Here is a 13,793-nt window from a genome sequence, read left to right on the forward strand (position 1 = left end):
CTTAGTGACTCCTAGTAGCATATGTACAGGCAGCTTGTTCTAGGCTTCAGAATCAGAATATCAGGCAGACTAGATAAGCATCCCAGCCTCACCACTTCCCATCTATGGAACTTGGAGGAAAACATCAAATCCTACTGAAACTCAGCCTCTCCATCTGTAAATTAGGAATGGTCATGTCTACCTTACTAGACTAGGATGAGGAATAGGTTATAATATAAATAGAACAATGTACCAGTTAGTAAACTGTTTCAGCTTCAGACCCATCCTTATATACGCTGCTTTGTGATGCTGGAGACGGGACTTGGAGAGTTACTTTTATCCTTTGAGATCGGATTCCTTGCAGATTTTTCCAATAGGAGGTACTTAGACACAGAAGTCAGGAGAAGGGATTTGCTCTTTCCTGAATGCATGGCTCCAGCAATGCCTCTTCACTCTGGTAACAGTGTTTGGTTCCATTTCCAGCCTGTTTGAGCACACCCAAAACCAGTCTCACACACTCCCTGGGGCCATGCAGCGCCCTTCCTCCAAGCTCCTAGATTCTAATAACCCCACTTCTTCTTTTGTTCTCCCAGCAGTAGGGGTAAAAACTGTTCTGTGTTACCTGTTACCGTTTCCATGTTACCTCAATGTCCCTTTTTCCTTTTCAGTCCCCCAATACCTGTTTAACCAATTTTTTATATTAAATTACCTCTGTTGAGGTATCTGTGCCTTCCATTTTCTTGATGCATACTGAAACAAGTAGTATAAATAACTATAAATATATGAGTATAATATTCATAAATAAATAGAAATATCATAGCACTAAGCACAGTGCCTGCCCATATAAGTACTTAGTCTACATTAATTTTGATATTATTAACAAAAATGGTAACATAAATAAAAGCAATATAACTGGAAATTTAGATTCTCTCTTCTGAGAAAGGTCTGGTTAACCTGATGTAACATACACAGGTTCTTGAGCTTGACTAGATTTTATTTTTCCTTCCTTGTATTCTTTTCTTATTGTCCAATTCTAACGTGCTAAGAAGGACATCTCTGCCCATTCCATGGGAGTTCTTAAAGGGACAGCCCACAGCTGTCTGTGTCATCTGATCTCTCCCATCTATGCAGGATATTCAAGACAATCGGTGCTCTGGCAGCCTCTTCCCCTCTGCCGTAGAGGACACCACATCCTGACCAAGACAGCATCTCATTTGAATCTATAATGTCTTATTACTAGTGACTACTTGGTTTTATCCTTTTGGATTCTTACTGTGAAACCAAATCTCGTATATTTTAAATTAAGTTTTGTACATTTTTTTCTTGTTGTTATCTTCAGTTTTATAATTAAAGGTCCTGCCCTCTCTCTTATTGATGTACTTGTGAAATTATTTTGACCCTGGTATAGAGAATGTGCTCAATTATTAGCTTATTGTAGGATGGGCTGAATTCCCTTTTCTTACAAAAATGTAAAAGCAAAATGTTCCTTAACATGAATCAACCTATTTTTCCCTGCCAAATTTAGAATATAATCATTGCCCCCCAAAAAAGACAAATCTTTCAAACTTCAAAAGTCATAAAAACTTGTATATCATATAAAATTCCTTAAAACAGTAATATTTTCTTTTAAATAATAATGTTATTCAGTGAACAATTTGATAACGACTATATAATCCTATTGCTTCCTTTCCCTGAATCTTTCAATAACTCCTCGTTAAGGTCAGAATACTTTTATTTACTCACATATTTATTCTTTGTTATAATAAAAATCCTTTTACTAGCTTGTCACTAACCACATATATGGCTCCATGTAATACCACCAGCCGTGAATCCCGAATCCGTCTCCTAATAACTGTTTGCCTTTGGTCAAGTTATGGTTCTTCTAATAAGAAATATTTAGCGATTAAGCATTCCTAATTTAAAAAATCTGATCTCTTAAATGCTCCAAAATCTGAAATGTTTTGAGAACCGACAAGATGCCACAAGTGAAAAATTCCACACCTGACCTCATGTGACAAGTCACAGTTAAAACACCATCAAATCTTGGTTTCATGAACAAAGCTACTTAAAATATGGGATAAAATTACTTTCAGGCTATGTGTACATGGTGTACATGAAACTAAATGAATGTTGTGTTTAGACTTGAGTGTCATTTTCAAGATATCTCATTATGTATATGGAAATATTCCAAAATCTGAAAAAATTTGAAATATAAGATACTTCCAGTCTCAAGCATTTTGGATAAGGAATACTCAGCCTGTACTGTGTGCCACATACTCTGAGCTATCTGCTGCTTCATGCATTATCTCACTTAATGCTCTTTGTGGTTGGATACTATTATTTTCTCCATTTCACATATAAGAACACTCTTGAGCTTAGTCTCAGATATAAATACCCACCATGAAGAGGGTTGTGACGTGAGGGACCTTACTTACCAATCACAGTTCACTGCATGATGCAGACATTGGAGAAACAGAGCTATTAAAATCACTACTAACCCCAGCAATGATGCATGCCAAATTAACGACTGATACCGGCATGCAGTAAGCCTGTAAGTGAATAAAATCAGTGTAATGGCTTTCTGTTATTTTCTTGATCTTTAAAAATTCTCTCATTGCCTTAGGATTGTTTTCAGGCAGGCCTAGAAATAAATATCATAGAACACTCTGGTTTCTGTACCCTCTGCCGACCTATACACCGTATTTGACCAAACTGGACATGAGAGAGCTGTCAAGGGCAGTGATACAATCTTGGGGAGCACACTCATCATCCAAACTCTTTCCCTCTATTTTCCCCTGAATTTGCCTCTCAGATCCTCTTGTCCACTCATTAGTAACTCTCTTACAGCAACTTTTCTGTTTGTCTTCCTCAACTGAGTCACTACCTTTCAAACCCCAAATGCACTTTTCTGCCCAAAATTTTCCATTTCAGTTCATTGGGAAATTCAGAAGTATTTAAACTTCAGAAATCTATACATAAAAACGAAAAGACCTTTTGTTCATATTTTTAGTCCTTCCTTTCTCTGGTATGCCTTAAAAAGCAGAAAAAGTCAGTGATCGCAGTCCTTGTTCTTATTAAGCAGATCGGAAGTTTGTCATTTTGCTAATCGGAGGAAGAGAATGAGAAATGAAAACAGTGGTAAGGTGACATAGTAATCATTGTTTGCAATTTGAAAGTGAGAGAGATAAATAAAGGGAGGGATAAAGGGAGGTGAGGAGGAAGAGATGGAAGAAATTAGGAGTGATAGAAAAGAGAAATAAAAGAGAAGAGGTAAAATCCAACTCAGAGGCCATCTCTTCTGTAAAACCCAGACCCACCTAAGAAGAAATAAGAACCACTTACTCAGGGTTCCCCAGAAACTTTTTTCCTTTTTTAAAATTTTGCTAACTTTGTGCACAGCATCTTGTATACTGGTTGCCTACGTGTCTTCCTTCTAATATCACGAGTACCCTGAGGTCAAGAATCATGTCACATTCATCTTTGTAAAATCAATGTATGTTTATAATTCAGTTTAAAAGATGCTGAATTGAAATGGAAAGTCCAACTGACAGGGGTGACTGAAGATTACAAATGCCACATATTTATCGCTATCATTGTGCCTTATGCTAATTTGATAGCTTGCTTTGTTCACTCAGAGACGGGAAACCTTTCTTAAGGTTTGCATGTTCTGGTACTCCTCACATAAATTGGTTCTGTGGTTCTTTCTTCAAGGCTCTACAAATCATCCCCCTCACTCAGGATTGTCAGTCAACGAGATTCATTTAGCCTCTACTGGATGAGGATTAGGTTATGAGCTGAAAAGCTGTAGCAGACCTGATTCATTCCTTGGGAAACTCACAATTTAAGGAGGCTAAAAGTAGAAATCAAAATGTTTGTTAAGATACACGTATTAACACTATAAACAGGAAGTCTGTTTTTTCCCTCCTTCATTCTGCAATCTGTATAAAATTTTATTCTCATTGTCTAGCCTCCAAAAATTACTTGAATTATCAATTCCTCAATTTCTACCTGGGTACTTTCCCACCCATATGCTTCCAAACATTTCTAATCTAGTCTACTAAAAAAAGAATATGTGGAATTACATTGTTGTCAAAGACTTGACTCATACATATAATCCAAAATGGTTTTTCTATGGAAAGGAGTTCTTCCATAGGGTGAACTCGGAATGCAGGGTCCTTTGTACCCCCTTTGTTCTTACCTCTGGATTTAGTAGTCGATTTCCAGAAAATGGGACCCCACATGGAGACCCAAAGAGTCCCCATGAAAATGGGAAAGTACCCAGTTCTTCCACAGAACTCCTTTCCATAGTAATAATCTCTATGTAGGGGAGCTCAAAGAGTAGTGCTCATTTGAATACTACAATGGAATAATACTAATTTTAGTATTATTTAGAAGTTAGAATTTAGTATTTCTTAGTTTTCAATATTGAGCTTTATTTAGTACTAACTAATGAGTTACACTAAATAGGAGACTTGTTTAGGAAGAGTTTAATAGGAACTGCAAAAGTTTTAATTCCCTAGGAATCCAACAAGATTTTCCAAACAGCACATTTACAAACTCTTCCTTTATTCTTTTCCAAAGCCAGGATAAGAATATTTGCTTCAAGTCTTTGAACTCTGAGCTCACCTTTATTCAGTAGTCTATATTCCCATATCATATTACCATTGTCCTAAATCATAGTCACATTTATATAGAGACTTCTTTCCTTCCTTCTTTCCTTCCTTCCTTCCTTCCTTCCTTTCTTTCTTTTATTTATTTATTTTTTTTTGAGACGGAGTCTCACTCTGTCACCCAGGCTGGAGTGCAGTGGCACGATCTCGGCTCACTGCAAGCTCCGCCTCCCAGGTTCATGCCATTCTCCTGCCTCAGCCTCCCGAGGAGCTGGAACTACAGGTGCCCGCCACCACGCCCGGCTTATTTTTTGTATTTTTTAGTAGAGACGGGGTTTCTCTCTTTCTCTTTCTTTCTTTCTTTCTTTCTTTCCTTCTTTATTTCCTTCCTTCCTTCCTTCCTTCCTTCCTTCCTTCCTTCCTTCTTTCGGGAGCAGTGACATCTTTATTAAGACATTCAGCCTGACCCAGGAGAGGAGGCCGTGAGTTTCAGAGTAAAATATACTAAGTAGAAATCCATCCTCCCACCAATACAGTTGTGTGGAGACACTTACATTGAAGTCGTACAACACACCAAAGTTTGCTGCCGATGCCTCTTCAGCCCTGGGAACTGTTTTCCTAGGTAAACTGCCATACGGCAAACCCCAGAGGTACTGTATGGAGAAGCAAAGAAAGCAGTGAACAATTAGAAACAAAGTGTGAGCCACACATGTGATCACAAATGGTTTTGCTTAAAAGCCCTTCTGAAACATTTTCAAGGGGACTCTTTGGGTCTCCATGTGGGTTCCCATTTTCTGGGAATCAACTACTAAATCCAGAGGTAAGAACAAAGGGAGTGCAAAGGACCCTGCATTCCGACTTCAGGGGACCACCAGCTGTCAGGTCAACCACATTCCCCAGAGGGCTTTCTGAGGATCCCACTGCCACCACTACCACCAAACTGTTCTGATTTAGAAGACTAGAAAGGAGAGAGGTAGCCTTTCAAGTCACAAAGGACTCAACAAAACCATCTTACCCACACCTTCATATGAGAATACCCCTTAGGAGTGGGGGTGGAGGAAGATTCTGTCCTTCACGTCAAGAGAGAGAACTCAAGGAAAACCAATCATGTAATTTGTGGGTGCCTGCAAAGTGAGAACACTTGCACCCTGATTGTGGTGTCTGCTTCATCACTAATTCAGGGCTGCTGCCTCAAATTCATGCTACCTGATTGGAAGAGAAGCACAGTAGGGAGAATAGTATTGGGAAGAGTGGGTCAGTGAGAGGGCAAGAATAGGGTCATAGGAAGGTGCCTTGGTGAGAAATGGAAAGAGCACCTTTCTAGCCCCGTAGCTTACCAAGCAGATGTTGCTTCTTCTGTGAGATGGAAACTTCCCTCCTAAAGCTGGGAACAGAAGATGAATGTGGCTTGAAGCCCAGGTGCAGAGCTTGACTGAGCAAAGGGCTGGACATCAATCTCTGCTCACTCCCTGTGCAGAAGCTACACAACCTCCCAAAGTAGGCCTTTGGCCCATCTGGCTTCCTGGTCCGAACAGAATAGAAGGTGGGTTCCACACATGCTGTCTCACCCCAAAGTTAGGGGGCAGAGAGGACAAAGGAGATTAAGGTCTAAGGCTTGCCCAGGGACACAGGACCTTGGGGCAAAAGGGCATGTGCCTTGGAGGAATACTGAGTGAGCCTGTAGGGTAGAGGCAGATGAAAAATACAGGCTTGCTGCTGGGACATGACTGCCCTGGCCTCTGGTGGTTCTGCAAAGTCAGCATGCAGGGTGTCCATTCTTTTGTTCTTTTGCTGGAGTTGGTAATCATTGCCCAGAAAACAGGATGCCCCTCAGGATCTAATGCAACCTATAAAAGGATATCCAAAGCCAGCATGCTTCCTAGCTCTCAGAATACATCCAACCTAACACACAGACACTCCATCCACTACATAGCAGATATTCTGTAATTTCATATCATTCAAATAAATCAGCAACCGCCTTTTATTTTCTCCACATGGAGGCAGCATGGTGTGGGGGGAAAGAGTAAATGTTGCTGATAAAACTCCATTTATATCTGCATCTGACACTAAGTAATGTCATAGTAGCCAGTGATGGAATGGAGGAGTTTCGGATTTCCTTAGAGAGGTAAGGAAAAAAAAAAAAAGGCTGGGGTTAATTTGAAATAGATAAAATACACACATTCAGCTGCATTATCTGAAAGTGTGCACTTGGGAAATAAACTATACAGAACCTCTGATCTTTGGTCACTGTCTTCTATGAGCCAGACAACTTGAGAAGCCCTGGAATTATCTCAAGGATTATAAAACTAGTGGATTAAAGTGCAAAATCTTGGAGAAAGGGATTGAATCATGGGTTCTAGTCCTAGATCAGCTTAATAAAAAAATTTACTCCGAGATGTTAGCTAAGTCACATCAACATTATGCGACTCCGTTTACGTGTTTTACATGGTTGAAGAAAACATCTTCCACCTTCTACATCATAAATTTGTTGTGAGGCACAGTAAGTAAAAGAAGTGGAAGAGCTTTGTACTATTAAAGGCTCACATCTCTTTATGAACGTAAGGCATTATTATTATTATGTTCACGGGAGGCTTAGTATAGAAACTGGCACTGATTTTAAGTTATCAAGATAAAAAGTCACCCAGAACACCAAATTTTGGCCACTGTCAATGCTGTATGAACCACATTGGCTTTGAAATACTGGTCCTAAAAGGTCCTTTGTAGGTTAAATAAAACCTACCCCAACTTTTGTAAGGTAAGCATTCAAAGGTGTCAGAATCATTTAACTTCATATAGGTGAAGGCTTTGACCTCAGTCTAGCTTTTTGGCCTCAGCTGACCCTTTCCCCACATCAGCTCAGGGCTTTGTCTTCTTTGATTTGGACCCTCTGTCTGTTTTAGTTTCTGACTTTGGACCTAAAAGACCCCACTCCCACTCTCATCCCATCCCACTATCTGTGTGTGTGTGTGTGTGTGTGTGTGTGTGTGTTGTGGGCATTATCTTACTTTGTATCTTAGGGGGAAAATGTTCATTTTGTGTTTCTTCAGTATAGAAAGTCTGGAGGCTTGGAGTTGCATTAAAGAAGCATTTCTTTCAAAGCTAACTTGGCAAAATAAATAAATACAACTCACAGGGTGTCAAAGTCCCCCTCTTGAACAATAATTTTTAACATTTAGGAACAGGGATCCCCTTGGGAAACTGAAAGAAGCCATGAAACTTTCCACATAAAAATGCACATTTAAACATACATGGGAAATTATACATAAGTTATATAATTTCAAGAGGCTCACACACCCTTTAGTACAAGGATTGGGACCTTTGGCCCATGGACACCATTTTAAAGGTTAATCTCATTACAAATCCTATGACTCCAAGATGTAAAAATAGCCAATTAATTATTCCACTCTTCAAGAAGAGACAAATACTTTTCTGGAAGAAATATTTTTCAAAATGTTTTGTAAACTAGAAGTCAGATCTCACCTCTGGCAACATGATGAGGCTAAATGTCAGGATAAAGAGAACCATATTGACTCCATACATCCATCTCAAGAAGAGGAAGTATGAGGCCACTGAGGAGCCAAACTGACCTATTACAAAGAAAATAAAAAGTTTGAAGAGAGATCAAAGCAAACAAACAAACAAACAAAAAGAGCTTTGTCTTGGTCGCCTTCAAAATATATCTATTGTGAGGCATTGGTGCTTTTTATATTTACAGGCTACAGCATTCTTTTCTCTCTATTCAGGAAGAGAAAATGTTAATCATGCTGGAAGTATTCCCTGTCATGTGGAATGTAGAAGGTACATAGAATGCAGTTATGCAGACTGCATGTGACCTACCCCATCAGAGTCCATCCAAAGGAAAGCTGCCTTTTGCTGAGCAGCCATGATTGCCACCTGCAGAGTGCATTTTATTCCTTGAGTTAATACTGATAAGTGAGCAAATATATGTAAAGGTAACTATGGTGCCTAGCTAGTAATTAGCTACCACTATAATTATAATTACTGCTATTTTCTCCCCCTTTTCTCAGGCAAACAATGTTCTCAAACAGAGTTTATCACATCTTTTACAGATAGTTGTCTTACCAGCACTCCTGTGCTGTTTCCCCCATTACTGGAATTTTACAGGGATAGTATAAAAGCTGAAGTTCATTCATTAACTTCACACATCTTATGCCAGAAATTATCTTAGATGTGAAGCACAATGTCATAGATAGGAGGACTGCTATAATAGAACTTACATTTTAGTGAGGTATGGATACAGCAAATATGTAACATACATAGAAAGATATAGAGCTAGAGATACAGACATAGATATTAGCTATAGATATAGATAGAGATGACAGGAGATAGAGATAGAGATAATAGCAGGTACTACAGGAGGGAAGGGAAAGTATTGAGAGGGGTTGCTTTAGAAAGATTTGTCAAGGAAAGAATATCAGAGATGTCATCTAAGCAGAGATCTGAAGTTTGAGGAAGAGATAGCAACATGCTGAGCTGGGGAAGAGCAGCTCAAGCAGAGGAAAAAGCCAGAACAAAGATCCTAAGGGGCAAGGGCTTGGAACAATTGAGGAACAAAACTCAGGCCTGTGCAGTTGGAGTACATGAGTGAGGGAAAGTGGTAACAGATAAGGATGGAGAGGCCAAACCACACACTGACAGGTGTTAAGCATTAGGACCAGAGGAAGGGGTGATGAGTATGACTTTTAAAACACCACTTCAGCTTTGGGGAATGAATAGGCAACAGGCAAGAATGTTCAGTCAACTCACCCCTGCCCCCAGAAGTGAAAAGTAAAGTGATTGGTTAATTCTTGTTGACAGAAAAAATAAAATAAAAAATAAAAAGCACCTTCTTAAAGCAGAGAGTGGAAGAAGAAAAATGAAGAATTTAAGTCTTAGGTTCAAATTTCAAAATTTCATAGATTTACAAAAGAAAAAGTTTCTTTGATGGTCATTTAAGATTCAGCACCAAGTTGCTAACTTTCCCAATCTTCCACATTATCATTGTCAGTTGCCCAAGAAAAAACAACAGCTTCAGTCCCCGGCTGCATTAGCCCATGTGTTCTGTCCCATTCAGCTAACATTCAGCTAAACATCTCTATTGACCAATGATTTTCTGGAGCCTTCTGGCTTTGAAACATTATCAGTGGGGAAGCATTACCAATGGAAAAGGAAGGCTCATGGGTAGCAAATTCCAGTCTCTACTTACTTAGATGAGGCCAGCCTCACAGGACAGTAATGCCTCTATTTCTGGACCTTTGTCTATTATCTTTTTGTTTTGTTTTGAGAAGTTTTGCCCTTGTCACCCAGGCTGGAGTGCAGTGGTGCAATCTTGGCTCATTGTAACCTCTGCTTTCCAGTTTCAAGCGATTCTCCTGCCTCAGCCTCCTGAGTAGCTGGGATTACGGGCGCCCGCCACCACACCTGGCTAATTTTTGTATTTTTAGTGGAGACGGGGTTTCACCATGTTGGCCAGGCTGGTCTCCATCTCCTGACCTCGTGATCCACCTGCCTCGGCCTCCCAAAGTGCTGGGATCACAGGAGTGAGCTCCGCGGCCGGCCACTTTGTCTGTTCTTTACCTACCATCTTTCTTATTCCCATAACACAGTGGCAGATTTTTTTAGAAACTTAAGAAGTCAACCTTTAAATGGATATTTTGGAAGAAATCAGTGATTTTGAAGTCTGAGCATTTTTCTTTATACTCACAAGGGAATTTGGATTGATTTCACATTGCCGAGGAGTGCAGAGTTCTATAACGTTTCTAAGGGTGTGTGGTTTTGATACACAACCCCACCCCACCCCAGCCCAGTGCTGTCACCAGGTGCACTGGTCTGCTTCTCCTAGGACATCTGATCACCCTCTTGGCTCCCTGTGACTTCATACCATTTCATGGCTGTTATCTACGTTCTGTGGTAACGGCTACCTGAGGGTTGCTCAGCCAGGTTCATTCATCATGTTTTATTGAACGCAGTGGAATTCCAGTTTGTTACTCATTACAGTTCCTCATTTACCGGAGGAAAGCTTTGGTCGCTAGGAATCAAGGTAGGTTCTTCCCTGGAGTCACATGTGAGATCCTCCAGTATGAAGTTCCACATACAGGATACTAACCCACCCTTCCTTCCTTCCTTCCTTCCATCCTTCCTTCCTTCCTCCTTCCTTCCTTCCTTCCTTCTTATGGTTTTGCTCTTCTAATTATTGCCACAGCCCACCCTCTCACCACCTAAACACAATCCCTGGCAAATGAGTTTCTTGTGTGTGGAATACAAATATACCTAAATGCAAAAGAGAGAAGTGAATTAAGATGTTTCAGAAAGTATCCCCTCCTCCAACATGCACACGCAGTATAATGAAATATACTTTAGAGTTCAAAACTTCCAAACTCCAGTTCTCAGATTTGACAGTGGCTTCACAACTATTTTATTTGGAGGTTGAATCTTTACAGTGTAAAGTGTAAGAAAATGTAAGTGTAAAGAAAATGAATTGCAGGCCAACAGATTTCATTAAAACTACAATGACTATAGAAAGACCCAGACATAGGTAGAAGACACTAAGAAATCCAGAAGACGAAGTTTCTTCTACACTAGACCTATCAATGGCAGAGGAGAAAACACAGTAACAAAACAAACGAAGATCTTAAAGGACAGAAAATGAAACAATGGGTTGTCATAAAAACTCCAGTTTTTCCTGTCTCAACACAAAAATAAAAAAGAAGAAATCTTCCCTCTTTATCCCTTTTATCTAGTGGTTCTATCCTACTGGATGTTGTTGACTAAAACTGATGTTCACTAAAAAGAAATGCCTGATTAGTGTGTCTAAAAGAGCATAAATGAAAAGAATAGCAATTTTTACATACTTAGTCTCTCAGTGTAAGGAAGCAAAATGAGTAGTAATAATAATAATAATAGCTAGCATATCTTGATGGTCAGTTATGTGTTTCAAGAACTTTATCAGCATCAACGCATTATGCTGCCACTAGAACTTAATGAGGTTAAGTATTCTTAGTCCCACCATGAATCAGGAAACAAAAATTTGAACACAGTAGTTGACTGACTCAAAAATTGATTACTAATAGGTAACATTTAATGAATCGTTGTTTCAAACACCAATTTGATCTGTATGTATTAACTTATTTAATGATCATCAAATACTTGCAAGATGGGAACTATTGTTTTCTCATTTTACAGAGACTTAGGTCTATAGGTTACATACTAGTAAATGAGGAAGCCAGGCTTCTAAACCAGGCAGTCTTGAGCTACAGGTGTTTGACTCCAAATCTAGATCTCTTTTAACCACACTGCCATATGGCCCCTTAAGTAAAACATAGTTCAATTAATTTTCTTAAAACTATGATATATACAATAAATATGCAATGAATATGTGTTTCTGAAACAATAGGCATAGATAATATCCATCTATCAGCTAAAGCCAGTCAAATTCACAAATATGAGGCCCATAATGACCAATTCTTTTTTCTTTAATCAGACTGATAAATGCTGCTTCCATAGTAAATTATTAATGTATAAAAACAGAGTCTTGGCCAGGCTTGGGGGCTCACTCCTATAATCCCAGCACTTTTGGAGGCCGAGCCGGGCAGATCACGAGGTCAGGAGTTCAAGACCTGCCTGGCCAACATGGCAAAACCCCATCTCTACTAAAAATACAAAAATTAGCTGGGCATGATGGCAGGAGCCTATAATCCCAGCTACTCAGGAGGCTGAGGCAGGAGAATCACTTGAACCCAGAAGGCAGAGGGTTACAGTGAGTCAAGATCGCACCACTGCACTCCAGCCTGGGCAACAGAGCAAGACTCTGTCTCAAAACAAAACAAAACAAAACAGAGTCTCTAATATGTATTAAACTGAGGCTTTACACTTAAGCATATTCTTGGTACTAAATATTCTTGTTTCTTTCAAATTAAAGTTAAAATTTCAACTCTCTGGTTGCTTATTATTAAGGCAAAGTAATTTGTAAAACGATGTCATAACACATCATTTCCTCTTGAACAGATGGGTAATAAAACAAGCAGATAAATATGAGCACTTCTAAATGGGAAAAGACCAATTAAATGACCTGCTGTGTGACTACAATATAAACACCATCATGTTAGGCAGGATATGAAGCACAATTTTTTCAAACTATTTAGGGGTAGGGAATTAAAAGTGACAAAATTGATTTGTATTTTCTAGAGTTCTTAGGGCAGCCAGGAAACATAAGGTTTAAGCCCTGTGTTTGGGTTGCCTATCCAAAGCTAGTTCCAGTCTGGAAAAAATAGGTTTCTGACACCATAATTTTGATGATGTAATCTATTATTAGAAAAAAGCAGATTTTGATCCTGAGAAAAACTTGCAATTATCAGCTAGAAATACATTCAATTATTTAATTTATGGTCCTAATAATAACGTTGGCATCACAATGGGTATAGATTATATTTTCTGGAGGTATAAATATGCAGTTGCTTCAGAAAAATACACAATTCAATGAGATGAACGAGATGTGTCCACAAGAGTAACCCTCGAGTTTTAGGCATGATCCCCTTAGGGCTGACGTGACAGTAAAACCCCACAGTATTCCCACGTGATGCATAACGTCATAGTATCCTCTGTGAGAAATTATCAAATCTATTTTTTAAGTGAAAAACAGTTGGGAGTCGTCAGGTGAGAATCCACTTCACACTAATAAAGAGATCTAGGTCTTACTGGAATCAAGATGGAAACGGTATGAATTTTACACTCTAATTTGGGTCCCACTCTTGATTCTGCAAATTATTGGACAGAACTTTGGGAAAATTCAGTGAAGGCTGCTGATTTTGAACTCCTTTAAAAGCACATTTTAAAAATACTTGTTCAGTATTATTTAGATATTGAGCAGAGAGAAGGACAAAGTGGATTAGAAAGGCTGCTGGGAATGGAAGGCAACAGCTCCTCTTTTGACCATGCCATTTACCTTCATTATTTATTTGCTTATATTATAATTTGTCTTCCCCATCCAAGCATACATACATTAACACATTTGAATGTAAGATCAATGAGGGTAGAGTCTTTGCTGTCTTTGTCAGTAGCAACAGTGTCTAGAAACACACGTAAGGAGACATGTTAGGCATCCAGTATTTGCTCAGTTAATCAATAATGTCAGGCTTATTCTGAGGATTAAACAAGATATATATTAGATGATTCTGATGTCGAAATGGAATATAATGATACTTCCGA

General features: G+C 39.1%; 1 protein-coding gene across 1 annotated transcript in view; it reads right to left on the minus strand.

The window, feature by feature from the left end:
• TMC1 (transmembrane channel like 1) overlaps window positions 1–13,793 on the minus strand; it is a 184,468-nt gene that overhangs the window by 83,007 nt on the left and 87,668 nt on the right. The window contains 2 exon segments of the mRNA XM_033238696.1: window positions 5,144–5,242; window positions 8,070–8,176. Coding sequence (XP_033094587.1) covers window positions 5,144–5,242; window positions 8,070–8,176 — 206 coding nt within the window.

This window comes from Trachypithecus francoisi, unplaced genomic scaffold (genome assembly GCF_009764315.1).
Source record: "Trachypithecus francoisi isolate TF-2019V2 unplaced genomic scaffold, Tfra_2.0 Lachesis_group16, whole genome shotgun sequence".
NCBI lineage: Eukaryota > Metazoa > Chordata > Mammalia > Primates > Cercopithecidae > Trachypithecus > Trachypithecus francoisi.